Source organism: Hevea brasiliensis, chromosome 3 (genome assembly GCF_030052815.1).
Source record: "Hevea brasiliensis isolate MT/VB/25A 57/8 chromosome 3, ASM3005281v1, whole genome shotgun sequence".
Classification (NCBI taxonomy): domain Eukaryota; kingdom Viridiplantae; phylum Streptophyta; class Magnoliopsida; order Malpighiales; family Euphorbiaceae; genus Hevea; species Hevea brasiliensis.
The window spans coordinates 9403689-9431443 of record NC_079495.1 but is presented as its reverse complement, the minus strand read 5'-3'; the positions used below and the strand labels follow the sequence as shown (position 1 = coordinate 9431443).

The 27755-nt window shown below is 29.0% G+C and overlaps 3 protein-coding genes across 8 annotated transcripts; all 3 read left to right on the top strand.

Annotated features, from left to right (window-relative positions):
* Positions 1-13220: 13220 nt before the first annotated feature.
* Positions 13221-15762, top strand: LOC110663401 (uncharacterized). Of its 3 annotated transcripts, none has more exons than XM_058143815.1 (5): positions 13221-13330; positions 13668-13788; positions 13973-14168; positions 14318-14413; positions 14515-15759. In XM_058143815.1, exons 3-5 carry the CDS (start codon positions 14028-14030, stop codon positions 14707-14709), a joined length of 432 nt encoding a protein of 143 aa, XP_057999798.1. In that variant the 5' UTR covers positions 13221-13330; positions 13668-13788; positions 13973-14027; the 3' UTR covers positions 14710-15759. The 3 variants fall into 3 exon arrangements, 2 of the variants coding, with proteins under 2 accessions (XP_057999798.1, XP_057999797.1); XM_058143814.1 differs by having other exon boundaries at positions 13240-13588; XR_009147551.1 differs by having other exon boundaries at positions 13235-13788; positions 14331-14413; positions 14515-15762.
* A 2136-nt stretch (positions 15763-17898) lies between these two features.
* Positions 17899-22531, top strand: LOC110668935 (uncharacterized). Of its 4 annotated transcripts, XM_021830353.2 has the most exons (9): positions 17934-18016; positions 18128-18143; positions 18283-18451; positions 18630-18826; positions 18976-19083; positions 19193-20946; positions 21241-21313; positions 21840-22008; positions 22109-22531. In XM_021830353.2, the coding sequence occupies exons 3-8, from the start codon at positions 18355-18357 to the stop codon at positions 21993-21995; spliced, it is 2385 nt and encodes a 794-aa protein (XP_021686045.2). In that variant the 5' UTR covers positions 17934-18016; positions 18128-18143; positions 18283-18354; the 3' UTR covers positions 21996-22008; positions 22109-22531. The 4 variants fall into 4 exon arrangements, with proteins under 4 accessions (XP_021686044.2, XP_021686045.2, XP_057999796.1 ...); XM_021830352.2 differs by lacking the exon at positions 18128-18143 and having other exon boundaries at positions 17899-18016; XM_058143813.1 differs by lacking the exon at positions 18128-18143 and having other exon boundaries at positions 17944-18016; positions 18283-18522.
* A 3527-nt stretch (positions 22532-26058) lies between these two features.
* On the top strand, positions 26059-27392 carry LOC110668947 (dehydration-responsive element-binding protein 2F). The gene has a single exon (XM_058143812.1). The coding sequence runs from the start codon at positions 26085-26087 to the stop codon at positions 26958-26960; it is 876 nt and encodes a 291-aa protein (XP_057999795.1). The 5' UTR covers positions 26059-26084; the 3' UTR covers positions 26961-27392.
* The last annotated feature ends 363 nt before the right edge of the window (positions 27393-27755 follow it).

Here is a 27755-nt window from a genome sequence, read left to right as displayed (position 1 = left end):
CCATGTGTATATAAAAAGGTTAGTGATAGTGCTATCACTTTCTTTGTCTTATATGTGGATGATATTCTGTTGATAGGTAATGACATAGATATGTTGATAACTGTAAAAGTATGATTGTCAAATACATTCTCCATGAAAGACTTAGGGGAGGCAACCTATATTCTTGGAATTCGCATCTATAGAGATAGAGCGAAAAGAATAATTAATTTATCCCAAAGTCTATACTTGGAAAAGGTGTTAAAGAGGTTTAACATGCTTAATTCAAAGAGAGGAGTGTTACCAGTAAGACATGGTATCCACCTTTCTAAAGAGATGTCTCCAAAGACACCTAAAGAAAGAGATAAAATGGCTAGGATTCCATATGCTTCGGCTATTAGAAGTTTGATATATGTAATGATGTGTACTAGGTCGGATATCGTATATGATGTTAGTTTGACTAGTAGGTTTCAATCCAATTCAGGTTTGGAACACTGGATAGCTGTCAAGAATATCCTTAAGTACTTGAGAAGAACTAAGGACTTATTCTTGATTTATGGAGGTGGTGACTTGCAATTGGAAGGTTATACTGATTTTGATTTCTAATCAAATATCAATGATAGAAAGTCTACCTCTGGGTTTGTGTTCATTTGTAATGGAGGTGCAGTCAGTTGGAAGAGTTCCAAACAAAGTACAACTACTGATTCGAAAACAGAGACTGAATATATTGCTGCATCAGATGCTGCAAAAGAGGCTGTTTGAATAAAGAAGTTCGTGATAGAACTTGCAGTAGTTCCTTCCATTGAGCCAGCAGTTCCACTCTATTGTGACAACAATGGAGCTGTCATACAGGCTAAGAAACCCCGGTCTCACCAGAAATCCAAACACATAGAAAGGCGCTACCACATTACCAGAGAGATAGTTGGGCAAGGTGATGTAGCCATGTAGAAAATAGCATCAGCTGAAAATCTAGCTAATCCATTCACAAAGTCTATGTCACAAACTCAATTAGACCAACATCTTAAGAAGATGGGTCTAAGATATTGTAATGAATGGCTCTAGTGCTGGTGGGAGATTGTTAGTAGTATGCCCTAGAATATATCGTTTTGTATGTATCTTGTACATATTTTATTAATAAAAGGCAATTTCACTTTTCCGTTTACATAATATATTTATGTAAGGTCCATTGATATTTTGTTAGAAATTCTATTCTTAAGTTGTTAAGAATATGAGTGACAGTAAAGTATCATAAATTGGTTCACAATCGAGAATACTTCACAAAAGGCATGACTTATCTAGAAAGATTGTAATCATGTTTGTTCCCAAGGTATTTATATGAGATATAAATAAGATGGAGTGGTGAGTCTCATGCCACATAACAAATATGATAGGCACTTATACATGATAAGTAGGTCGAACCAGTGACGCTTATGACAAGCACATGGAGTTTACTCTTGTCAATGCATTATCATATATCATATCAGTGCATATAATCTTTAGACCTGAGATAACATGGTTATCTTGTATATAGGTGGTTTGAGTTTGATCTCGCTTTCATACTTATCTTGTGTATGGGTATATGGGCATGTGTTGGCTCCTACTAGTTATATATGGAGATAGGTGTTGATCAAGATGGAATCCGTTACCCTAAGTAAATAGGGATAAAATCCTATGTTCATTTAATTGTTCTTGATGTTTCAAGTTCCTAGCCAGGACAGACAGATTTAGTCAGAAAAAAGTTTCTGATAAGAAAATCTAATTAATCAAGAACTGGAATTAAAAGAGAATATAATGTTCATAGCAAATGAGGTTTGACATTAACCATGACTCCAGCTTGAATTGGGATTTTGTAATGGAGAGATTCTAGTGCATGGTAACATATGATTAAAGGTTCATTTAAGGTATTCCTTATTACTAATTGGGTGGCCATGGCATACTATGCTAGGTGTCAACCATGGTCTATGAGATGCCTAAAATGATTTAGAGAAATCATTTATGGTAAGAAAGAGTTCTGATGATATTAAGAGTTAATATCATATCTCATTGCCAATTAGTGATGAGCCTAGTGAGTCACACACATACACAAGTTAATCACCAAGTAAAATGTGATTTAATTGATTAATTAAAGAGTTTAATTGATTAATTAAATAGGTTTGGTTTGCAATGACCAAGTTCCTAGCATAGCTTGAAACCAAATCTAGGTTATTGGATATATAGTAAAAGTTAAATTTATATTTAAAGTGTTTAAATATGAATTTAATTATGAGAAATTAATTAATGGAGATTAATTAATTAATTTATATTTGATATAAATTGATTAGAAGAGGAGAAATAATGATTTTGGATTGAGAACTCAAAATTAAAACATAAGGGTAATTTGGTCATTTCACATGGTGACATGTGGCACCATGAGATGGTGACACATGGCACCATATAAGCTTGCCATTTGTCTTCCTATCATGTAAGATGATCAAAGTCAAGATTAAGTCTAGCTTTGACACTTGGCTTAATGTGATTAAGTCAATTAAAAAAAAGATGCAATGTGGTAGTGACATGTGGTAAAGGATTTAAGTGATTATTTGACCTAAGTATATAAAGAGAAGTTATAAAGAAAAATCAGCCACCTCTCCTTTCTCTGTTATATGGGACGGCAAAAAGAAGTCTTTATCTCCTCTCTTCTTTTCTCACTTGATTCAAAGAAAAATCCTTTGGTTTCTTTGAATTAAAATTGCTAGGAATTGTTTCTAGTGTTCCTATACACACATATACCCTTTCTAAAAGCAAAACCCCAAATTATAATTGGTTGGCAAAGGCTTGAGAAGCAAAATTGGGGGCCGTCATTGGTGATCTTGGTGTAGACAAGCTAGAGAGACAACACTTGAAGTCCTAGGAGCTTTCTAAAGGTGTCAATTGCATTCATAGTGCATCAAAGAGGTTAGTGCCTAATTTCCTCTTTCAAATTAGGGTTTAATTGAATTAATTTGTTAATTCATAATCTTAAATGGCAAATGAAGATCATAATACGTATTAAAAGTGTTTTAATATGTAATTGAGCATTGAAATAAATTAGGCACATAAGAGATATTGCATGATGCATGAAACCCTAGAAGAAAAATTTTTGAAATTCAATTCTCCAATGAACCAATTACCATGCTTCCGCTCCTTCAGCCTAAACCACAAAAATCAAATTCTCAAGAATTTTATTCAATTAAATTGTATAAAGCTCTATATGGATTAAAGTAATCTGGATGCACATGGTATCATCGCATTGGTGAATATTTGATAAAAAAAATGCTATAAAAACAGTTGTGAGGTCACTTGATGAGAAAAATGGCCTTTTTCAACCTCAAGGACATGATGAGGAACTCTTTGGTCCTGAAGTACTATATCTTAGTGCAATAGGTGTACTAATGTATCTTGATAGTCATCCTTGACATGATATAGCTTTTTCTATAAATTTGTTGGCAAGATATAGCTTTTCTCCGACCCAAAGATATTTGAATGGAATTAAGCATATATTTTGATATTTTTGGGGTACAACGAATATGAAATTATATTATACTAACATGTTATAACTAGATTTGATTGATTATGCAAATACATGTTATTTATCTGATCTACATAATGGTAGATCCTAAATATGCTATATATTTATATATGGAGGTACAATTATTTTATGGCATTCTACAAAACAAACTATAGCTATTATTTTTTTTAACTATGCAGAAATTTTTACAATTCACGAAACAAGTCGAAAATGTGTTTGATTGAGGTCAGTAATTCAATATATTCAAAGTACATGTGGTCTACTACCAAAAAGGAAGTTTCATCCATTTTGTATAAAGATAATATTGCATGCATAAATTAGTTAAAGGAAAGATACATTAAAAGAGACAGGACAAAACATATTTCTCCAATTCTTCTTCACTCATGATCCTCAGAAGAATGGTGAAATTAATATTCAATAAATTCGCTCAGGCGATAATCTTATTGATTTGCTCTCCAAAGCAATTCCAACTATAAGTTTCGAAAAATTGTTGAACAAGATTGGGATGCAAAGACATAAAGATCTCAAGTAATATCTTCATGAGGGGGAGTTAATAGATACTATATTTTTTTTCCACTAGATTTTCCTAGTAAAAGTTTTTAATGAAACAGTATTCATCATGTATTTTAAAAAAGAATAATGCATTCTTTTTCCTTCGTTAGGATTTTTTTTTTCCACAGGATTTTTTCCTTGTAAGGTTTTCACAATGCATATTCTTTAATGCATGACGTCTAAAGGGGGTGTTATAAATATATTTATGTGGATGTTTATTAGTATTCTAAACTCTTAAATTTTTCATTTTCTCTCCATATATTCAATGTACTTCATTAAGTACTTTATTAATTATGAACCATCTATATTCCTATGTATGCCTTTAAATAGAGACATTGTATGTAATGTTTCACTTATTTGAAAATCAATAAGAAATCTATTTTCTTTCAATCTTCTCTTCTCTATTACTCTCTTAGTTTTACCATGCGTATATATATATATAAAAGGTAAAACTAAGAGAGTAATAGAAGTACAACGTACGTTGCACATTATTATATTTATTATACAAACTCATAATTTATTTATTTTTATATAATTTCGGTTAATTTTTTATATTATATAAGATTATCATAGTATCATAAATATTATATTTAATTATTTAAATTAAAATATTAATTTTAATATCATTTTAATTAATTACATAAATAAAAGTATTTATCAATTTAATAATTAATTTTTTATTCGATCATATTTTTATAAAAGTTATTTGTTATATTGTTAACATATAATATTAACTTATTTATAAACTTAAATATAATAAAGTAAAAAAAATATAATAATAAGTTTTAAAAATATAAATAGACACAAACGTTAAAAATTAAAATAAATTAATAATAAATATAAATTAGTTCATTGAATTTAATTTATTCAAACTCTATTATTTTACTAAAAGAAAAGTTTGATTTGCATATATTTTATTTTAATTTTTCATAATTTAAAATAATGTTTAACTTGTATAATAAAATTATATATCTAGATTAATGTGAAAGAAAATTATTTATGAAATTAAAAAATAGAATAAATTTTTAATGAATTTTTGTTAATTTAATGCATTATTATTATAAATTATAGATTATATTATGTATGTTATAAATACATTATTGATTAAAATGTAAATCTAAATTTAATCATACATATCATAATTAAAATTAAATTTATAAGTGTTATATATATATATATGTGTGTGTGTGTGTGTGTTTAAGTTTTTAATTCTGTGTGTGTGTTTAAGTTTTTAATTCTAAATTAAAAATTATAACATAATTTTTGTAAAATAATTTTTAAAAATAAAATTTATAAAAGAAAAAATATAAATTATATTAATAATATTTATGAGAATATTTTTATTTGTTCAAAAAGTTGGTCCTAATTCGTACTTTTATATATATATATATATATATAAATTTTATTATGTTTTTAAAAAAATCATAACATATATTTTTATTAAATTGAATTCAATTTTAATTATTTTTTTATTTGATAGCCAATATGATTAGATATAATATAATTTTTTATTCAATTATTAATAAAAAATTAGAACTATAACAAAAAAATAAAATAAATTTAGTTCAATATAATTTGATTCTTACGATATCTTTTTTATTTCAATTCTTATCAATTTTTTTATTTAAAAAAATAAGAACAATGAACACTACTATTTTCAATGATAAAAAGAATAAAAATAAAAAATATTAATAACGTAATAATATAAATATAAATTTAATTAATTAATATATTTATTAATATTATTCCATTATTTGCTATTAATGCAAGAGATAATATTTTATAAGTGGAATAATGTTAGCTGTATAATAACAATTTTTAAGAAATCATACTTTTATATATATATGAATAAATTAATTAGATTTAAATTTAATTGTCATTAATTTTTTTAATTGTATTGATCTTTAATTAAAATTAAATAAAATTCTTTTTAATTTGTCTATTTAATAAATTATAAAATTATTAATAATTTTTGGATGATTTATATTATTTTTATTTTTATAAATATTATTATATTGTAATAAAAACAATCTTAAATGAAAATTAACTTGCAAAAATAATATGTAACTGATAAAATATTTTTAAATATATATAATAAATAATTAATTGTAAATATAGATTTGAAAAATTAGATACTAATAAATTATTTTACTTGACATTATAATACAATTAAATTATATTTTTTTATTTATTAATTTTTTAATTTAATTAATTACTTCTTATAAAATTTATATTTACTTGAAGTTAAATATAAATAAAATTAATAATTTTAAATTTATATTAATTTTAAAATTAATTTAAAAAATAAAAATATAATTATAATTAATTTTAAGAATAAATAATAATTTGGTAAAGTCAATATTTTCCGTCTTTCATATATTTATATATAATATAAATATTGATAATTTTTTTATATTTTAAATAAATAAAAATTTAAATAATTTATAGAATTATCAATCTTTTAAAATGTAAATTATTAATGTGAAGTAATTTTACATTTAAAGGAATTTATAATGGATTCAAATATTACAAGTATTTGAATTTGAGTTTGGCTAGGATGATTTTGCAGCTGCCTAACGGTTGTTATCCCTAAACGCCAACCCAGTACTTGTAACTCTCGCGTCGTCGTCTGATAGCATCCCATTATTTGTTTATTTAATTATTTTCTCTGTAATTATAACAAAATCTATCAATAAAAATTCTCGACCTCAACCCTTCCTCTCTCTCTCTCTCTCTCTCTCCCTCTACACAAGCTTCATTTTCACGCCAAACAAACAGACAAATTTGCCAATTTTAATCTATCAAATGCTGCAGCTATTCTTCGCCGTGGCCTTCTCGGCGGTGCCATTGACACTATACGTTCCGCCGATTCGATCTCTCAATTCATTCGTTGAGACCATCGAGGATTTGCTCCGCCAGACTGCTATATACTCTCTCAGGGCTTATCCTCGCCTGCGTCTCGCCTTCTCTCGAATCTTTTCCAATATCTTTCACTTGTCCAGGTAGACCTCTGGAAATTTGTTGTACAATTTGATGTTGATTTCCTTGAAGCCCTTTTTAATATCTTTCTTTTTTTTTTTTTGGTGTTATTAAGGGTTTTGTATTTTAATTGGAATTTTTGTTGCTGAATTTAAATCCTGGAATATAGAGGATTTTGTGTACATGAACATAATGTACGTTATTGGAAAATACTCTTAATTATTACTTTTATGTCTCTTATTTCATTTGGGTTTCCTTTCTTGTTTGAATTTCATTGTTTTGTTGTCATTTGGAACTGGATAGGAATTCTTTATTTGAAGGATGAATTGGGTTTTCTTTATTTGAAAGATGAATTGGGTTTTCTGTTTTTCTTTCTTCAATATCAAAGTTTGTGGATTTGATTTGTGGTTTCTCAGATTTGCAGTTCCTTATTGTTAATGTTTTGTAATCAGGCATTATTATGGTTATAATTCAATACAGAATTTGCATTAGTTTTGTTCTTTTTTCCTATATTTACCTCTAATTTAGAGCTAAAACAGGCTTTTTTTTTTTAATTATTATTATTATTATCATGAATTTTTGTTTCTTGTTTTTGCCATAGTTGGCCAATGACATATCTTGATTCTGAATGTAAGAATGTCTATTGTTTGATGATTGGCCACTTTTATTTTCATTTGTATCAAGGGATATCCTATGTAAAAGTCAAGAAGTTTCAATTCAAGTGGGAATTTTATGAAATAGATAGTTCATGAAAACAGAAAATGAAAAAAAGAAATCTTGGTGGTAGATCAGACTTGAAATCTGTGTCAAGAAGTTTCAATTCAAGTGGTGAGAATTTTATGAAATAGACTTCATGAAAGCAGAAAAAGATAAAAATAATCTTGGTGGTTGATCAGAATTAATTCTCTCTTTGTTTTTTTGTAAGTTGTGATGAATCAGGGTTTGAATGGTAGGTTTTGACTGGTAAATGTGAGAAATGTGATGCTCATGGATCATGATCACTATTGGAAACTTTGACCATATATACATATTTGTTTGAATTGTGGGTTACTTGATTGCTTAATAAATAAGCAAATCTTAACATTTTTTCTTGGTTCTAATCAATGCTTTTGGTTATGAATTATCACTCTCATCTTATGCATAAACAATAATATGAGCTTTAAGGGTTGGGAGTTCTTAAATTCGAGTTCGTATTAAAAAAAAAAAAAAAAAAAAAAACTTTTAAGTCAGGGGAGGCTGAATTTTGGCTTGTGGCTCACCAATGCTTTTTTTTTTTTCTTTAATGAAATTTTATAAGTTGAACCCTTCCTTGTACAAGGAACATCATTGGATTATTTGTAATGAATCATGTATTGTGATTAGATGGTAAATTTGTCACTTTCAGAATCAAATAGGGTACATAGAGAACTGTTGCTAGTTTCCCTTTAGGATTAAATCTTTTACTTTGGTAAATTATTTTAATGGTTATTGAATTTTATTATATTTATAAAGTTTTTAGTTTGTCATAATTTGATTATTAAATACCTTTATCTTTATCTTTACTTCAATGGGAAGTTTAGAAAAAAATAATAATAAATCTGATGTGATTTTTATCGAAGAAGAAAGAGAAATTGAAGCTTTTTTTAATTTTTTTGTTAATATTTCATTTTTAATCTTATAATATTACAAGTCTTTTAAATGTAACCGATAGATATCTAAATAGGTGAATTAGGGTATTTGATAGACTTTAAAAAAGAAAGCTGATAACTGATAGATAACTGATATGATATCATCAACTGTAGTTTGTAGTTTGTATTAACTCTATTTTTAGAACTATTTCTCATCAGTTGATAGTTGATTTTAATCTATTTTTTATTTAGACCATATTATCCTTGTTCATGCAACTCAAAAATTAATATTATTAATGATATTTGCTTTTATTTTTTTCATTTACAATCTTAACCCTATAATTAATTAGCTCATTGCAAATTTGTTAAAATATTTTTATTAATAACGTTAAATATAAAATATTTATTTATTATGAAAAAAATATGTTTTTAAATTATAAGATTTTTTTCTTTATCAATAGTAATAATTATTTTATTACTTTATAATTATATTTTTAAAGCTGTTTAATTATTTTCTTTTTTTAAAGGAATTGAATTATTTTTTATTTTAATGATAAAATAAAAAATATAATATAAAAAATTAATAATTATATATTTATTTTAATAATATAATAAATGATGTAATATATTAAATTTTTAACTTTATATTTATTTTAATAATAAAATAAATTATAAGATATATGTCCTTATTAATTATTTTACATGTAAAAGCAATAAAACCATAATTTTATCGAATACTTAAAATAAATTGGCTATCAATTATCGATTAATAGAATCAGCTATCAATTATATTCATCGGTCAAACTAAAGTGACTATAAGAGAAGTTATACTTTTTTTTGAAAAAAATGTAATAAAACTCTACTCCAACTCAGCTTCCTCAACAAACTCAACTCAATCCACTTGGTAAAGAAGCCTAGATGCTTGCAAAATTCAATGTCATTTTCCAAGGACGATAGATTGCAATTTGCAAGCAATCAATAATAAAATAATAAAGAAAGGATGTATTTAATATTAACTTGACTTTTACTTTATATAAAAATAAATTTAATAATTATTAGATAAGTTATTTAAATTTAAATTCTTGCGAACATTATCAAAGTTAATAATAAAATTATAATTTTAAATTCGCCCTCTTTAACATGAATCAATAACGTCATTATTTCAAATTTAGAGTATACGAATCACTAACGTCATTATTTCAAATTTATAGAAGATCTTAATTTAAAGGCATAAAGTTTTCAATTATTTATCAATTAAGTTCAATCTCTATTTTTTTTTAAAAAAAATTATTTTTAATAATAATTTTTTTTAAAGAATTTGCTTTTATATTTTTAAGTTACCTGGAAAAAAAAACCTTAACCCTTTAAGAATACAAAAATCGCAAATATTCCTCAAATTATCAAGCAATTTCGAAGGCCTCATGGCACAAGCAGCAACATAGCCTTCAATGTGTCAAATTGGCTCAATCTTTGAATCAATGAAAGCAAAAAATTAAAGATTTAAAAACAAGAATAAAATCAAAATTTAGCTCGCATATTATGCAATTTATTTTATAAATAAATGTTTAATTTATATTATATAATTAATAATTTTTCATACGTTAATATTAATATATTAAATTTCTTTATTTTAGAGGGCTATAGTTTGCTAAATTTAATTTTTTCGTTTTAAAAAAATTTCAAAAAAATTCATTAATTAAAAATATTGTACAAAAGATAAGTATAAATCAATATATTATATTTTTATATAAATAAAATTAATCATTCATATAAAAATAATATAAAGAATTTAAAAGATCCAATAGTATTGATAGAGCATGTAAATTGGCTAATAAACATGCTAGGCAATTCTACTTTTCGACGCCATAGATTTTTACAAGCCATATCAGATAACTTTTAAATTTAAATTTTCCATTAAAACAAAGATTTGCATCTCATGGAATACTATTATCCTAAAAAAATAAAATATCTCAACAACGAAAATAAATAAGTAACCCTCCAAAAATAAGATTAAAAGAGGAAAAAAAATTAGAACAATAGAGGATAAGAAAAAATTTTGATAATTTGTGATTTTTAGGGTTGAATTGATACTAAGAATCCAATAAGTTTAAGGCCACTAATCCATGATTAAATCGATTGGGTGACTAATCGAGCCACGAGTTTTAGGCCGATTTTTGTTCAAACGGTTTTTTAGGATAAATCAAATCAACTAAGGCCATGATTCATATTTAATTTAAAACGATAAAAAAAAAAAAAAAATCTTGTATAATTTTTGAGAGAATTTAAATTTTGGAACTTTTAAATAATTGTAGTTTTATTTAAATATAAAATATGATTATAAGAATTATTTTATTAATAAACTAAAATTTAAAAGATTAAATTATTTTAAATTAAGTTAATTTAAACAATAAAAACTAATTTTTTTAAATGAACTCAAATCATAAAAATTAAATTATTTTTCATAAAATATACTAAAATTAACTTACAATTTGTCCTTTTTCTATTTGATTTTGTTGATTTTGGTTTACTTCGTCCACCTTAGTAAGTAGAGATATGTAACACCCCTAAATTTTTAAATTTATTATTTTTTGGTAAATATTGTTTATTTTAATTAAATTTTGGGAAATTATTTGAGATTTGATGATTTTTAAAAATTAATTTAAAGACCACGTGGCAAAACTAAAAATATATTTGGAGTTTTTTAAAGAAAATTCGTAAAAATTATATACTAACTCGATCGGATTGAGAGATTTTACCCACCCACCATTGTCAAAATGCCCCGTCCGCGTCCAGCATCGGCATAGATAGCCGAACCTTGCTTTTTCCGTAATTTTTAGTGTTTAAATGGGATTAAAAATCCATAAAATAAAAATTATGATTCTTTTTGCAATAGCCTAGTAATATTGCTAACGACAGCAGGGCAAAGTTTTAGAATTTTTAGAGTTTATTTGGATAGTTTATGCAAGAAAGGTCAATTATAAGAAACTAATAATTTTTTATATATTGTGATTGATGATTTTGATAGGCCCAGGAGGGGTTGTGTGATATGATTGAGTTGTGGGTGTATGGTTGGTGGATATAGAAGTGTGTTTTCTTTTCTTGGTTTGTATTGAGTTAATTGTATTAAATAATTGTAATAAAAGTAAAATATTAATTTTAATTGTAATTTCGATATTATTATATGTTCAAGCATGCCCATGCATCACTTTTATGTATATGTCTATGTAGTTAAACCCTAGGCACGATTTATGTTGCATTCACAATTGTTAAAGTATCATGGATGTGTTTGTGGTAATTGTCTGTTTGGACCCCATCCTTCGGGTAGACATATATTTATGATTGACATTGCATTAGTTTTAGATAGTTATATAGATTATAGTTAAAATTGATGTTTGAGGATATTTTGAGGGTTTTCTTTATTAATGTTTGTATAAACCTGTTAACTCTTAGAATTTTCGTATGTGTTAGAAATATTTATTTGAATTGGGTCAATTGTCATTTTGGACGTGTAAACTTATTATTTTATGCATGTGTGTTGGGCTGGATGAGGGAGCTGAGCTCTCATTTATTTTGTGTTTATGAGTATGGAGGGGTGAGCCGAGCTCCCAATGTATGAGTATGCGGAGGGTGGGTGAGCTCCCAATTCATTATATTTCTTTGTAAAAACCGGAAACAAACTTATGTTATTTCATCTTTTGGGATTAAAATTGAAACTAAAATTGAATTCAGTTCTTGCTTGATTCTAATTACTTTTGGTTCGCTTTCGGTTATAATTTCAATTTTAGTTTTAATTTGGTTTGGTTTCTGATCTCTACGCTCAAAATTGCAAAAAGAATAAAATTAATCATATAATTTTAATATTAAAATATCAATTATCATATTAAAATAATAGTATCAATATCAAAATAGTAATATAAACACAATGATTTATTTAAAAGAAATATTAAAATTAAATTATCAATTCTCACATAAAAATATAATATACCACCAAATATTCATAATATTTGTCATATAATATTTCTATCAAAATTATAAAATAACAATAAATCAACAATTATAATATAAAGTAAAGTTTCACTCAATATAATTCAATCCAATAAAATAAAATATTCACAAATTATGTACTTTCATAACATATATTTTAATGAGTTTGTTCTAATATTTTATATATATTTTTCAATTATATAATTTTTAACTAAAAGATATGTTAACTATAAAGTGATTTAATATATTTATGATTAAAAATAATAAAAATTAATATTATATTACATATATATATATATATATATATATACTATTTTGATGAAATTATATAATATATTTAAAAATATATAAAATATATATATATAATTAATTCTTTAATTTAATCTGGTTCAAATATAATTCGATTTCACTTTAGATATTAATGAAAAAAAATAAGAATTAAATAAAAATAATTACATAAATTCAGTCTAATTTCTATGATAATAGCTCTTTTTCGATTCCATGTGATTTTTCGACTCGATTTAATTCAGCCCAGTAACTGTGCAAAGCCTTGCTAGTAAGTTCGCTAGTTCTGGCGTCCGACTATGGGTGATTATGAAAACTACAAGAGACACCGTGACGTAGTTCAAACTTCAAACCGTACAGAAAGCCAACTCCAACTTGATGAGCCCTATTCCCATTCGCTGTCGTGCCTCTCTCTCTCTCACTCTGTGCTTCATTTTTTTGAAATGTAGCCATTAATCTCTCTCGCTCTTTACATTCCTCTCCCGTTTGGTTGCCAAGAAAAAGTTGAGCGCGCACACACGCGCACTCTGGTTTTTTTTCCCCCTCGTTTCAAAGGAATCAATTTAAGAACCCAAAGCCCAATCTTTTATAGACTTACGAGGGAGAAAAAATAAACCCCTTTCCATTCCAACATTTTCTCTTATGCGTTCTTTATGATGTAATAATTGTGTATAAGTAAGAAATATTGTGTGGAATTCTTTGTTAATTTGAGCTTTTTTGTTTTGTGACCGATGCAGCCATTTTTAGAAAGCATTCTGGATATGGATGACCATTCTAGCTCGAGTTCGAAGCAGGCATGGCTCTGGGTCATTGAGTGCCTAGCAAGCTTCAACGTATTAGATCCCTCTGATATCAATGGTATGTGGGTGTGCAATATTCTCAAATACATATACGGATATATCTATTTCGCATGTTTTTATGTTCTGTATATAAAAGTATGAATGTATTTTATGTATTTAAAAGCAAATGCTTTTTGTTTACTTGCCTTTTTGTTGAATTATAGCAGCAATGCCTAAGTTGTTTAATGGTTGATTTCTCTCAGATTTGGTTGAGGCGTCTCCAATATCGCCTGAGGATTTGGAACTAGCACGAGGGAAATGATTGCTTTGAGATGCTTGGAGCTCTACTTTGGTACTGATAATGAAGTTGCAAATGATGTTCCTTCCGTGACTAGGCCAAGACGTGCATTTGACTTCTCTGAGAGTTGTGAAGTTGTGCTTGATATCATAACGAAAGAGGTAATCTTGTTTTGTTTTGGGTTTGATTAATAAACAATTTGGTCATGTAAAGGAATGAAATTTGAAGCAATAATATGCTTGTTATGAAATACTATTATCAAAATTATGATACTGTTGTGATGTGAAGTACTGGATTTCTCTATTGTTAGACGCCTGAATCAGCTTATCCAGATCCATCGAAATGGGATATTCAGCCTTTCATTGCTCATAAACGAGCCTCGAGGCCAAAATGCACTTTAGAAAAGGTATTTGGATTTGTTTATTTCACCAAGTTCCTGTCACATGAGGTGGTAAAAGACTATTGCTCTTTATGTTCTCTATGTGAAACTCCTTTGTTTGCAAACAGCTCAAAGATGCAATTCTCGATGGTACCCATCCATATGCTGCTTCCTTGGCAGAACTTGGGGGATTGGTGCGTATAAATGATGAGAATGATAGAATCACTGTGGATTCTGTTCGTCATAATGAGCTTATGCAGAGGATTGATGGTGTTGGTGATGGCATCAGAAGCAGAGGGGAGAACCGTTTCTTTACCTCTTGAAAATAAGAATGGAATGATGGAAGGGTTCCACACCAAGGTTTCATGAGAAGGGAAACCTGTTTTGTGCATGTTTTCATGCTATCTCAGAGTACACAAGGACTGGGGGATTTGGAATTTGGGTGTGTTCCCTGAAAGACATCTTTGGCAACAGTTAAGTCACTATCTCTCTGGATATTTTGGTGGTAGGTCAGAACTAATTCCATCCTCTCTTTTTGTTATGTAAGTAGTCATTTTAGAACCTTATAACTAGGGTGTGATTCTGTTGACAACAGGATGGTGTTTTGACTGGTAGTGGTGCATTAGTGGTGTGGGAATTGTCATGTTTATGATTATCATTATTGTAAACTTTGCCCATTATCTCTATCCTTTATTAACCAAATCTTAACCGTTGTTCTTGGTTTTGAATCATTGGCAAACTAGGGGTGACCTTAGTTTAGTTTTAGTTAAAAAAGTCAATCCAAATTAGTGAAATTTGTTTTTTTTGGTTTGGTTATTCAGTTTGGTTTTATGATAAGGTTGATTATTTTGGTTTGATTCAATGGTGAAAACTAATAATCTACTATAATCGAACTACTCAATGCCTATACACGCAGTTTCAAATTCTTTTCACATCTCAGTTATCTGAATCTCCAACATGTTCTGTCTTCAATTTCTTAAATGGAAAACCTTATTCCAATCCCCTCTCTGTGGCTGACCGTGTCTCTCCCCTCCTGATCCACTCTGGTTTTCTTTGCTCATGCTGCACCTTGCTCGCCCCACCCAATCACCCACCCTTTTGGTTCTCCCTAGCAGTGCTTTCCCCACCTCGTCACCACTTCTTGTTAGGATGCTTTCCCTTGTTCTCATCTCAGAGTTGCTGCTTGCTCTTCCACAATTGTTTCAATTGGTCATCTCTTCCATTTCTTTTGTTACCTCCCTCTTGACAAATTAAGACTTACTTGCTAGTTTGTTTTGACGAGCTTGAGACCATACTTCAGCCAATTTATGCTTTTCTTTCCATGTAAATTGTAATCTTGAAACTACTGGTACTGCAATTCTGTTGTTGTCATCCTCACCTTATTAATATAATGAATTCTCGTTGATTGAATGTTGAATTTTCACACTTCTGTTCTTTGAATTGTTGTGCTGTGCGTTTGTGACAAAGAATACAATCTGTTTGATTTGGTTAAATTGGTTCAGTTTAATATACCCTTTAAAACTGACCAAAATCAATTAATTATATTTTCAAATGTTCAATTATTACATTATAAGATCATTTAATTCCTTAAATCATAACTCTTTCATTAACAATAATATTAAATATAAAATGGTCATTTTGAAACAACAAAGAGCAAAATATATTTTTAAAATAAATCTTCAAAAAATTTTGAACAAATCATTTTTTTTATTATAATATTGATAATAATATCTTTATTATATTATGGAGATTATATATACTAATTTACAGTCAAGGGTATCATGGCCATCTTTCTTGTATTAAAATTATATATTGAACGCATACTTACCTACATCAGACTAATAAATTTAAAGTGGGATAAATTTCAATAATTATCCCTGAATTTATATAGTTGTAACATTACAGTCCTTTAATTTTAAAATGTAACATAAAATTCTCTAAATTTTCAAATTTTACACGATAAAATCTCTCTGACTTTCAATTACTGATTTTTCAGTTAGAAACTGATGTGAATAGCTTTCGCATGGTACTTAGTCAATATTTTTCTCTTCTCTCTTTATGCAAAGTGTAAAATTATTCTCTTTATGCATGAAAAATTATTATATTTATAGAGACAAAAATGATTCAATTTACACATGACTTGAGAGAGAAAAGAGAAATACTGACTAAACTCCATACTGAAACTGTATCAGCGTCTAATTGAAAAATTGATAATTGGAGGTTAGAGAGATTTTACTGTATAAAATTTGAAAGTTGATGTAGTTTTATATTACATTTTTAAGTTAAGAGACTATAATGTTACAACTAAATAAATTCAGAGACCGTTGTCAAAATTTATCTATTTAAAATGAACAACTTGTACTTTTAATTTTTAATTTATTTTTTAATAAATAATTTATATTATAAAATAATATATTAAAATAAAAAAAAATCTCTCTGAAAAAATCCATCTCGCCCCACTTTTCACTAGATAAGTTCTCGTCCTATCCTGATGGGAAATATTTTGGCTTACTTTCCGTACGGCCCATGTTAATGGTATGTATAAATTATTAATTAAATATGTATTTTATAATTTTATTTTTAAATTTTAAGTATTATATTTTAAAATAAAATTTAAACATTTTATAAAATTATTAAATTTAAAATGTAAATAAAATTTTTTATATAAATTATTAATTAAATATATAAAAATAAATAAATTTAAATAACATGTGAGTAATTGTAATTGAATTTAAAATGAGTATTCTAATTTTAATTCTATTTATTTCATTCAAAATAATTTATATATAAAAATATATTTTAAAAAAATATTTTTTATGAAAACTTTTTATTATTTGATTATAATATTAAATTAATAATATATATTTATTTTGTATATATATAAATATTTTTTTTTATTTTAATAAGATTATTAAAATTTAAAAAATAAAAATAATTTTTTTTAAATGACTTATTTCTTTTAATTAAAAATATTTTTTATTAATTAATTTTTAAAAATAATTTAAATATTAAAAATATATTTTACAAAAAAATATGCAGAACCTTAATTTAAAATGAATTTAAATTGAAATAATATTAAACTACGTAGTTGAATTCGGTTTAACTTGATTAAATTAATCGAAAAAATTGAAATCACTCCTTTAATTAATTTGATTTATCTTTAAAACTAAAATATATAATTCGCTCTTGTTTGATAGTTAGTGATAAAAAAAATTATTAAGTATACTTAATATTTATATTCTCTTATTTATAAAATATATGAGATTTATTATTTTAAATTAAAAAATTAATTAATTTTTACTTTTATAAAAAATTATTTTTTAATATTTTCGATATATTTTAAATTTTTCGAACTATTAAATCACAATTCACAATGATATAAATATTCAACAATTTTTTTTTTATAAATGAATTAAAAAGTTTAATTTTATAAAAATATGAATGTTTTAGTTGAGTTTCAAAAATATAAAATCCAAATAGTTAATTTTAATAAAATACAAGGACCTATAAATAATTTACCCAATTAAATAATTTGCAGGAACGTCTGGGAATGTTTAGTCCCTTCCGAAGGAAGAAGAAGAAGATATTCAGAGCCTGCAATTGATTGTTGTAGAATCTAGCGATTAATCGGTACGCTTTCCAATTGTCTTCCGTTTGGTTTCCGAGAAAAAATTTACTGCATTTTACTCATACTGATTTCTTCTTTTTCTTTTGGAAATCAACAATTAACGGACCCTAAAGCCAATTATAGGTTAAGGTGAAAAAAAACCCCTTTTTCCATTTCAATGATTTCTCTTCTGTCAACAGTTAGGGTTTTATGCGCTCTCTATGATGCAATAATTGTTTAGTTTTGTGTGGAATTATTTGTTCATTTGAGCTTTTTCTTATTGACGCAGTCTTTTTTGGTGGGGAAATACATCAGACAAGAAAAGTTCATGTTTTTAGTAACATTCTGAATATTAGCTTTAATGGGTGACCCTTCTATCTCGGATTCAAGCCTGGAGTGGCTTTGGACCATTGAGTACCTAGCAAGCTTCCGGCAACTAGACCCGTCAATTTTACAGCGTATGTGGGTTTGCGACATTCTCAAATACATTATGGATATATATTTTGTGTGTCTATGTATTGCTGTATATGTAAGTATGAATGGATTTTATGTATTTTAAAGCAAATGCTGTTTAATTGACTATTTTATTGGGTTTTATTAGCAAGGCTTAAGGTGTTTGATGGTTAATTTTCTCAGATTTGATTAATGCGGCTCCAATATTACCCGAGGATTTAGGAAAGAGCACCAGGGAAATGGTTTCTTTGAGATGCTTGGAGCATTTGTTTGGTAATAGTAATGAAGTTTCAAATGATGTTCCTTCTGTGACAGAGCCAAAACATATATTTGATTTCTCAGGGACTTGTGAAGATGTGCTCAAATCCATATTGAAAGAGGTAATCTTGTTTTACTTTGGTTTTTATTTATAAGCATTTTGGTCATGTAAAAGAATGAAATTTGAAGCAATAGTATGCACGTTACAAAATCCGAGTTATTAAATTGCAATAATGTTGTAATGTGAAGTCCTGGATTTCTCTATTGTCAGACTTCAGTATCAGATTTGAGAATGTCTGGGTCAGATTTATCGAAATGGGATATACATCGTTTTATCGAACACAAAAGAGCTTCCATGCCAAAACGCGCATTAGAAAAGGTAATTGAATTTCTTTATTTCGTTAAGATCCTGTCACACAAAAGTGGTAAAAGACTTTTGCTCTTCATGTGCCATGTGTGACTGTACTTGCTTTATTGTTTACAAACAGCTTAAAGATGCAATTCTCAAAGGTACCCATCCCTATGCTGCTTCCTTGACAGAGCTTAGAGGAATCCTGCATAAAAATGATGAGAATGATAAAATCACTGTGGATTCTTGTCATCATAATGCAGTTACTGGGAGGATTGACATTGATGACACTAATACCCAAACCATGGCACCAGAGGGGAGCACCTTTTCTTTACCAGTTGAAAATAAGAACGGAATGGTGGGAGGTGATTCACATCATAGAAATTTATTACCCTTTAAGAGGAACAAAAGTTATTTGGATGATGAAAATCCTGCTGGAGAGTATCAGGAAGACCAAGGTGGTGTGGGTAGTGGTGATCTCCTTTTAAATGTCAAAAGGTTTAAGAGCAATCCTACAGAACGGATTTTTATTCCTCGAAATGGTAAGGAGTTGGTAGAGGATTCCTCTGAAAGGATGGTTGGAGTTATAGAGAAAGGAAGTTGCCATATGGAAAGAGAATCTCAAGTAGAAGGACCCAGTGAATGCAGGTCTTTAGAGAATGGTCATGACAAGTTTGTCACTACAGAGGGGCTTGGGAGAAGTTGTAATGCTAGTGTTAGTGCTGAAATCCAGCATAATCAACGTGAGAATGCTGACAATGCCAAGAAAATGCCATCAGATACATCAGGAGATGGACCTTCCCAGCATATTTTGATGGATGAAGTCCATGAGGCTGAACATATAGAATTAAATGGCACATGTGTAAGAACCCTTCACAAAGTCTCTATTCATGATGCCAAAGCTGCTGTTTCCTTGAGTGGATTTCATAGCGATACCCCTGTTGATAAGCTAGGTGGCATGGAGCATGTTTATGAAGAAGACACATCAAGTGATGGTGATGAGCATCATTTTTCTAAGGTTGATGTTGCTATGGAGAAGAATCGTTTCCTGAGCTCTCAATGCACGCTAAATCATGTTTCCCCAACTAACTGGACAGAGCTAAATCTTTGCGTAAAATGTGGCAAAGATGGTCAGTTTTTGGTTTGTAATGCTGTTGGTTGTCCACTGGTGGTTCACAAGGAGTGCTTGGGTTCCTTACCAAGGTTCGATGAGGAAGGAAAATTTTACTGTCCATTTTGTGCATATTCTCTTGCTATCTCAGAGTACATGGAAGCTAAGAAAAGGGCCTCTTTGGCAAGGAAGGAGCTGTCTGCTTTCATTAATAAACAAACTGAGAGCTCACATAGCAAAGAGGATAGTAAGTTGAATCACTATGGAGATGAGGACCCTATGAGTGGGAATTTCGGAGATAGAGAGTCTGATAAAACAAATAATGGCGGATATGCATTAAGGGTTAATGGCCAACTTAAGAAAAGAAGAGGTGATAGGCAACCAGTGGAGCCTATGGTATCATGTACTGATGTAAAATTAATGGGTCAAGAAGAAGAGCCAGATGCAACTCATGCGATGATTCATGTTTCTCCTGGAGAAAAAGAAAGGGAAGAGATGGCTCCAGAGTGCCTAAGGGGGCTTGATAGAGAAGACCAAACTTTTGCCAACCCTGAAAGCAGTGGTGATAATCCAGTGTCTAAAAACAATGAGTTTTTCTCTTTAAATGAAAAACAAGCTGAAGGGTTAATTCAAAAGGATGTTCTAGAGCAACAAAGTGGTGATTCATTTGAAAAACCTGTTCATGCCATTGAGATTAATCAAGGGGACATCTCTGATGAGAGAAATGAGGAAAAGATAACCTCTAATTGCTCCATAAGATTTCGAAGGAGAGAGGCACAATAGTAAGTTTCCACTTGTTTTCTAATTATTCCGAGTGTTCTCCAGATTGTTATCTTATTTCTTTTTTGCTATTTTAAGGAGTGGAATAATTCTGTTTTTTATGATTATTGCACTTTTAAAGAGCAATAACCAATTAACCATACTGGGCTAGTAATTTTATTCTTTTATTTCTCTGTTTGCATGCGAATGTGGGTCCTTCCTGATGAACTAAGTCCATACTTACCATTAGGAAGTACTAGTATTTTATTGCAATGACAAATACTAATAGTCTATATAAATTCTATTTTGATGTGCAGTGTATACCCAGCAATACCTCAGTTAAGGCGAAAGAAAGTTCATTGGACAGATAAGGAAGAGGAGATGCTTAAGGTACAAAATCAGCATGAGCAATTGTAATTTGACTTGCCTTTATGTGCGGTCCATTATGTTGCTCAACTCTGTAATATAAAGGCAAAAAACTACTTTTTAATTGTAAGCTCATCAGAGTATTTATGTGCATGTGTGTATTTTTTTTTTCTTTTAACTTCAAAATAAGGAAAGGAGGATTTGTGAACATGGCACCAATGTGATGCCATGTGATCATCCATCTAGATTCAACGTCGATAATTTTCAAAAATAATATTTATTTTCTGCCACATAGTGGTGTTTAAGGATGATTTTAATTACATCAACTCAAAAAAGTAGCACTAAAGCAACAAAGATGAAAACCTCAGGTATTCAACTGATAACCACCCCCCCACCCCCCACCCAAAAAAAAAAAAGTAAAATTAAGCCACAGTATATGTTTTTAAACTTTTTCCTTTGAAATACTTTATGTGAATTTATATGTACTTCTTTATCTGTTTTCATTTTCCATAAGCATAGTTGATATTGATGAATCCTTTTACTGTTGTAGGAGGGAGTGCAGAAATTTTCAAATACTGATGAAAGAGCTATTCCATGGAAGAAAATTTTGGAGTATGGTAGTTCAGTATTTCTTAGAGGCCGTACTACAGTAGACCTTAAGGATAAATGGAGGAACATGTGTAAAGGAAGTCCTAAGTGCAAATAGTTTTGTCAGCCTGGTCAGTTTGCTTGCAAAGTTGCTTTCTCTCATTTTGTTCAGCCTCTGACTAATTTTTATCAGGAATTAATTTTCCTCTGATTCTTCTTCGTTTGTGGCAGCTGAAGATTACATGGGAGAAATCTGAAGATTATATGTTGTAGCTACAGTATAATCCAGTCAGACATTGAGGAAAATGGCTGTGGTTGACCGATAACATGGTCGATGCCAAGTCTTATGGTTACTGCTATGGGATAAGGACAGTCTTTCTTATGATCACAAATCTCAAATTTAAGCATTCTCAGAAGTTCTGGAAGCATCCTTTTATTTCAGATCATGTCAAATATGATAAGATGTGGGAAGAGCTGAATGTGTACAGCATGTACTCTTCTCCATTTCTGCTTATCTAACACTGTCAATTAGGGGTGTAGATATCTAGAATCTGGTGTTTATATGGGCTGTTATATCAGTGTCTGTACATACAACCTCAGATGTTATTGAAAAAGGGCATAGAATTTATGAGAATCTTTTGTAACTTTATAAAAGATATCTAGTTCTGAACTATGAAAGGATGCATTTTTGCAAAATACCATGATCTGCTGAAAGGTTCCTGTGCATATGTTTACGAGTCCAGATTACTTTGTCAATCATTCATGACGCCGGCGAGGACTGTACATGGTTTTCAAGAGTCTCGAAACAAATTGAGAAATCACTTTTTGATGTTTGATTCAGCTTTGACTTTTCTTCGAGAACTGAATTATAATTGTATCAAAATCGAATAAAAAACTGATTATATATATGTATATACCTTTTCTTAATAACTTTATCTTATTATATTATATATTATATGTGTAATACTATATTATATATACAATTAAGCCTTAATCTCAAATATTATATAATATGATTAAGTGAAATTTATAGTTAAAAATTATATAATTTTAAAAGATGTATTGTATGATATATTGTATGTTAATAATTTACTTTAAAATAAATATTCAAGTATGATCTTTTATAAAAATAATAGATAAATTTATTTTAAAAATTGAAATTCGAGCAAAAAAATACCAAATTAAACTGAAATTGAAAAACAAAGATATAGATCTAGAATTAAAACATTAAAGACTTGAATCAGAATAATATCAAAAATTTCGGTTCAATTTCAATTCTTAGGCAAACTCTGAATCAGAATCGGAATCAGAACCATACACCCTGGCCATAAGATAAGAATTATAGGCCAAGATTTTTCAGCACCATCTGAACCTGCGTTTTCTTAGTTCTTTTCTTTGTCATTATTTCCACATTCCATCAGCTCCTCCCTTTGGATTCACAAAGAGAGGTTTAAAATGCAATCACCTTCAAGTTACCAAAAAAAGAACTCTACTGCTGATGTAATTTAGAGAATGCAACTAACGGAGCATGATGAACAATAGCAATCTATCAGTATCTCAACTTTATCACCATCAATTCATCACCAACCATCTATAGTAATAAGCCTTTCATTTCAGGTGAAAATCTGCGGTCATATTCTGCATTATTCATGACGTAACGCTAGCTAGCTCTGCATTATCATCATTATTGCAACAAGAATCCAAGCTGCTGTTTGAATGAATTATGTCACCAAAATCATCATTCCTGGGACAATTATGAAATCATCTCATTTCATGTCATTGTTAATTAGTTGCATAATCATTCTTGTACCCACTGTAATGAACGTTCTCTCATTTTTCTTTGGCACCTGATATACACGTGCTGCAAATTCATTAGCATTGCCAATTTAACATGCGAAATGATTTTAGTTATGGTCTCAGTAGGTCCATTTTTTACTATTTACCTAAACATGAGAGAGAGAGAGAGAGAGAGATGTAATGGCATGGGATAAAGGTGAAGAGTCTCTCGGGAATCAGGTCGTGAATGGCAGGATAACATGTGAATAGTGCTCGTGAAAGTGAAAAATGGTGGAGGTGGGTGTACCAAGTCTTGAATAAAAAATTCAACTCATGTGGACTGATGTAAGAACAATAGTTTAGAATCCTAGAGAGAGAGAGAGAGAGAGAGAGAGAGAAGGGGTTTGGGGGTGGTGAAGGAAGGGAGGGGGGAACGGAGAGAGAGAGGGAGGGGGGAGGGGGGTGAAGGAAGGGAGGGGGAAGAGAGAAAAGGAGAGGGAGAGAAACGCTAAGAAAAAAAGAAATTTAAAATCTAAAAATCAGCTTCAAAACATTGAAAATTGGGTTCTAATAATTAGAAATCCCTTTGAAATCAAAATATTCAATAATTCATATATTTTTAAATTAAAAACGAAATATCATACCTATTTTTCAAAGAGAATGTAAAAGCATTCACTTATTTTATTATATAAATATATAAATTTTATAATACATATTGTATTTTAAATTTATCGCTGAAACAAAAATCCCAATCACAACTCCTAGACTTTATTGCAGTCTTAGTCCCATGCAGTCATCCTTCCATAAAAGACCCATGAAGTTTTTTATTTTTCCCATTAAAAAGGAAATCCAAGTTGGTGCTCCAATCAATGAGTTTTGAATTGAATACTCTTTAAGTGGCAAGAAATAACTCCCAACTGAGAACTAGTGAAAAATATTTTCCATTTAACCAAATCATTTTTCATAACTAGTTCAAAGTAAGTATTAATTACTTTCCCAAATCATGATTTTGTTTCATTTTTCACTATACCATAATAATAGCTCATCAATTAGAGAAGTCTGTTTGATGTGATAGATCACCCCCACCAACCAACAAAATGCAAAAATAAGCTCTATATTTTGAATATATTTAATTTAATGTATCGATACAGTTAATAACCGATATCAGATAGCAGATAATGATAGTCGATAATTATTATTAATAATTGATAATTGATTGTAATTGATATATGTTAAACGTTTGATAAAATTATATCTAGTTATTAATGTAAAATTATTATTTATTTTATTATTAAAATATATATAATTATTAATTTATTATACAGCATATTAAAAATATAATTATTCTTTAAGTATATATAAACATAACATTATAATTATTAATTTATAATATTTTATATTTATTTATTATTTATAATAATTTTAAATAATTTATTCATATAAAAAATTATTTTAAAGACATAAAAATTTTATAGTTAATAAATTTTTTAAAAATAATATAATCTAAATAAAAAATAAAATCAATTCAGTTAATAATTAATTAGAAATCAATTTTCAAATAAATTGATATAAATTGGAACGGATGGATCAATTATTTATTAACTATTAGCTTTATTTTTAGAAGTTTATCAAAATTGTAATTCCCATTTTTAGATATATATAAACTATCAGCTACACCAAAAAAGTAAATCAAACATTCACTTAATAAATTATATTTTTCTTACTAAAATAAGATGATTTGAGTTTTCATAATAAAGGGTAAAGGAGGGTATTACCTTATTTATAAACTAACTCAAAATGCAAACTTAATTAATTGAGTGAACTAAGCTAAACTCTTAGATTGTCGCTTCTATTTAGGTTATATGAGCATATAATTACTAGTTGTACGTTTCGGTTAACAATCGATTTAGAAATCAGAATAAAGTTAAAATTTTGATATGATTCTAATTTAATTATTTAATGTTTCTCTTTTTGGTTCTTGATATTTTGATTCTAGATTCGATTAATATGATTTTGGTTTGAATTTTGGTTATTATTTGAATTGCCATTTAAACTTTAAATTTATTTATGGGTCCAATTAAATTTTAAGTGAAGAACTATGATTAAATCAAAATAATAAAATAGGTTCAATTTAATATAATTCTATTGGTTCAATGCAATTTTTCGATTCGATTCAAAACTCTAAAAACTAATTGTCTGCCAAAATATCAATAGAGAGAATTAAAAAAAAAAAAAAAAACGAAGGATTTGAAATTGCTACTATCTTAACAGTTAACGCTCACTAACGGTCACATGGGCATGAAACTTTCCCTAAACGTGACAACATTTAAACCAAACTACCCTCTCGCTCCCTACATATCCCGCGCCTTTCCACCCATTTTCTGCAGTCCCCCGCTCTCACTCTCTTCACGACTTTACTCTTTGCTTTCTCATGGAAAATTGCAGGAAATCTCCATTGAAGCCATGGAAGAAAGGCCCACCAAGAGGCAAAGGTGGCCCTCAAAACGCCATGTGCGAGTACCGAGGAGTTCGCCAAAGAACTTGGGGAAAATGGGTGGCAGAAATCAGGGAACCCAAGAAGAGAACCAGACTCTGGTTGGGTTCTTTTGCCACGGCTGAAGAAGCTGCCATGGCCTATGATGAGGCTGCAAGGAGATTGTATGGACCAGATGCTTATCTCAATCTACCTCATCTTCAGCCTGGCTCCATTAATCCTCTATTTACCAGCGAATCACAGAAGTTCAAACGGATTCCTTCCAAGAACTTCATTTCTATGTTTCCTTCTTGTGGGTTGCTTAATATACATGCACAACCTAGTGTTCATGTTATTCATCAGAGGCTCCAAGAACTCAAGAATAATGGGGTTCTTGGTCAATCCTCTAATGTTTATAGTTCATCTTCTTCTGATTCAAGAAATGAAGCAAACATTGTATGCGATAAAACCAACGTAGAAAATCCTCCAGGAATGGAGAAAGATGTGGAAATAACATCAGAAAATGTGGTGAGATATGATGAGGAGAAACCTCAGATTGATTTAAATGAGTTCCTTCAGCAACTGGGCATACTAAAAGTAGATGGGCAACCAGAAAACAATGATGCCACAGAAAGCTGCATGGAGCAACAATCTTCATTAAAAGATTATGATGAAGACAATAATCTTGCAGCCTTGGCAGAAAAGAGTTTCAACTGGGATTCGCTGATTGAGATGCATGGAATTGCGGATTATCGAGCAGGAGAATCATCAAGTTTCCAAGTTTATAATGTCCAAGAAGAACCCGCTTTCCCACCTTCCATTTGGAACTTCTAGCTAGCTAGCTAGGAGGTATCAACAGATTTTGGTAGAGATACATGCGTACCCTCGCCGAATATTTTGGAAATAGGACTGTTTGGTGCTCCTTTACCAAGTTTAGGCTGTCCACTGCTCTTCCCAATTATCGTAATAATTTCTTTCCATTAGTGGCTTAGATTCATATTAGAGTCCAGAAAGCATCACCTTGGAACATGAGAGACAGAGAGAGACTTTGCTGTAGTAATCTCATTGGCTCGGTTGGAAAAGTAAATTCACTTGTTACAGCTGCTGTAGCAGTGAAATAGTTCATTCGACCTATGATTGTCATCGATGTGAACTTACCAGATGTTCCTTTTGTTCCTGTTCCAGCATTTTGTATAGCTTTGTTCCTGGCTAGACTAGGGAAATTCTACAATTTATAAAACTATCAAAGGAATTATTCTTCTTGTAGGTTTTCCGTATCTTATCTTACAGGATTTAAAATAAGCTGCTCAACCAACAAGGAGGATAGAATAACCCATTTTAAAAAAGTAATGAAATAAAATCTTAGAAAAAAAAAATCCCCATTGCAATCCATATAATTAAAGATTTACCAAACATGCTTTAACGAAAGTATACTACAACAAAAGAATGTGCCTATGTAACTCATTGAAGATGAAACAAACGATCACACTCTCCAACCAAAAGTTGAGATCCGAAGCTTGCTAAAGTAGAGCTCGAACAATGACATGTTTTCTAGGAGGAGGAAAAACGAAGGAAAGAAAAAGAAACAGTCAGCATCAACAGGTACGCTTGCTTTTGGTACAATTCCAT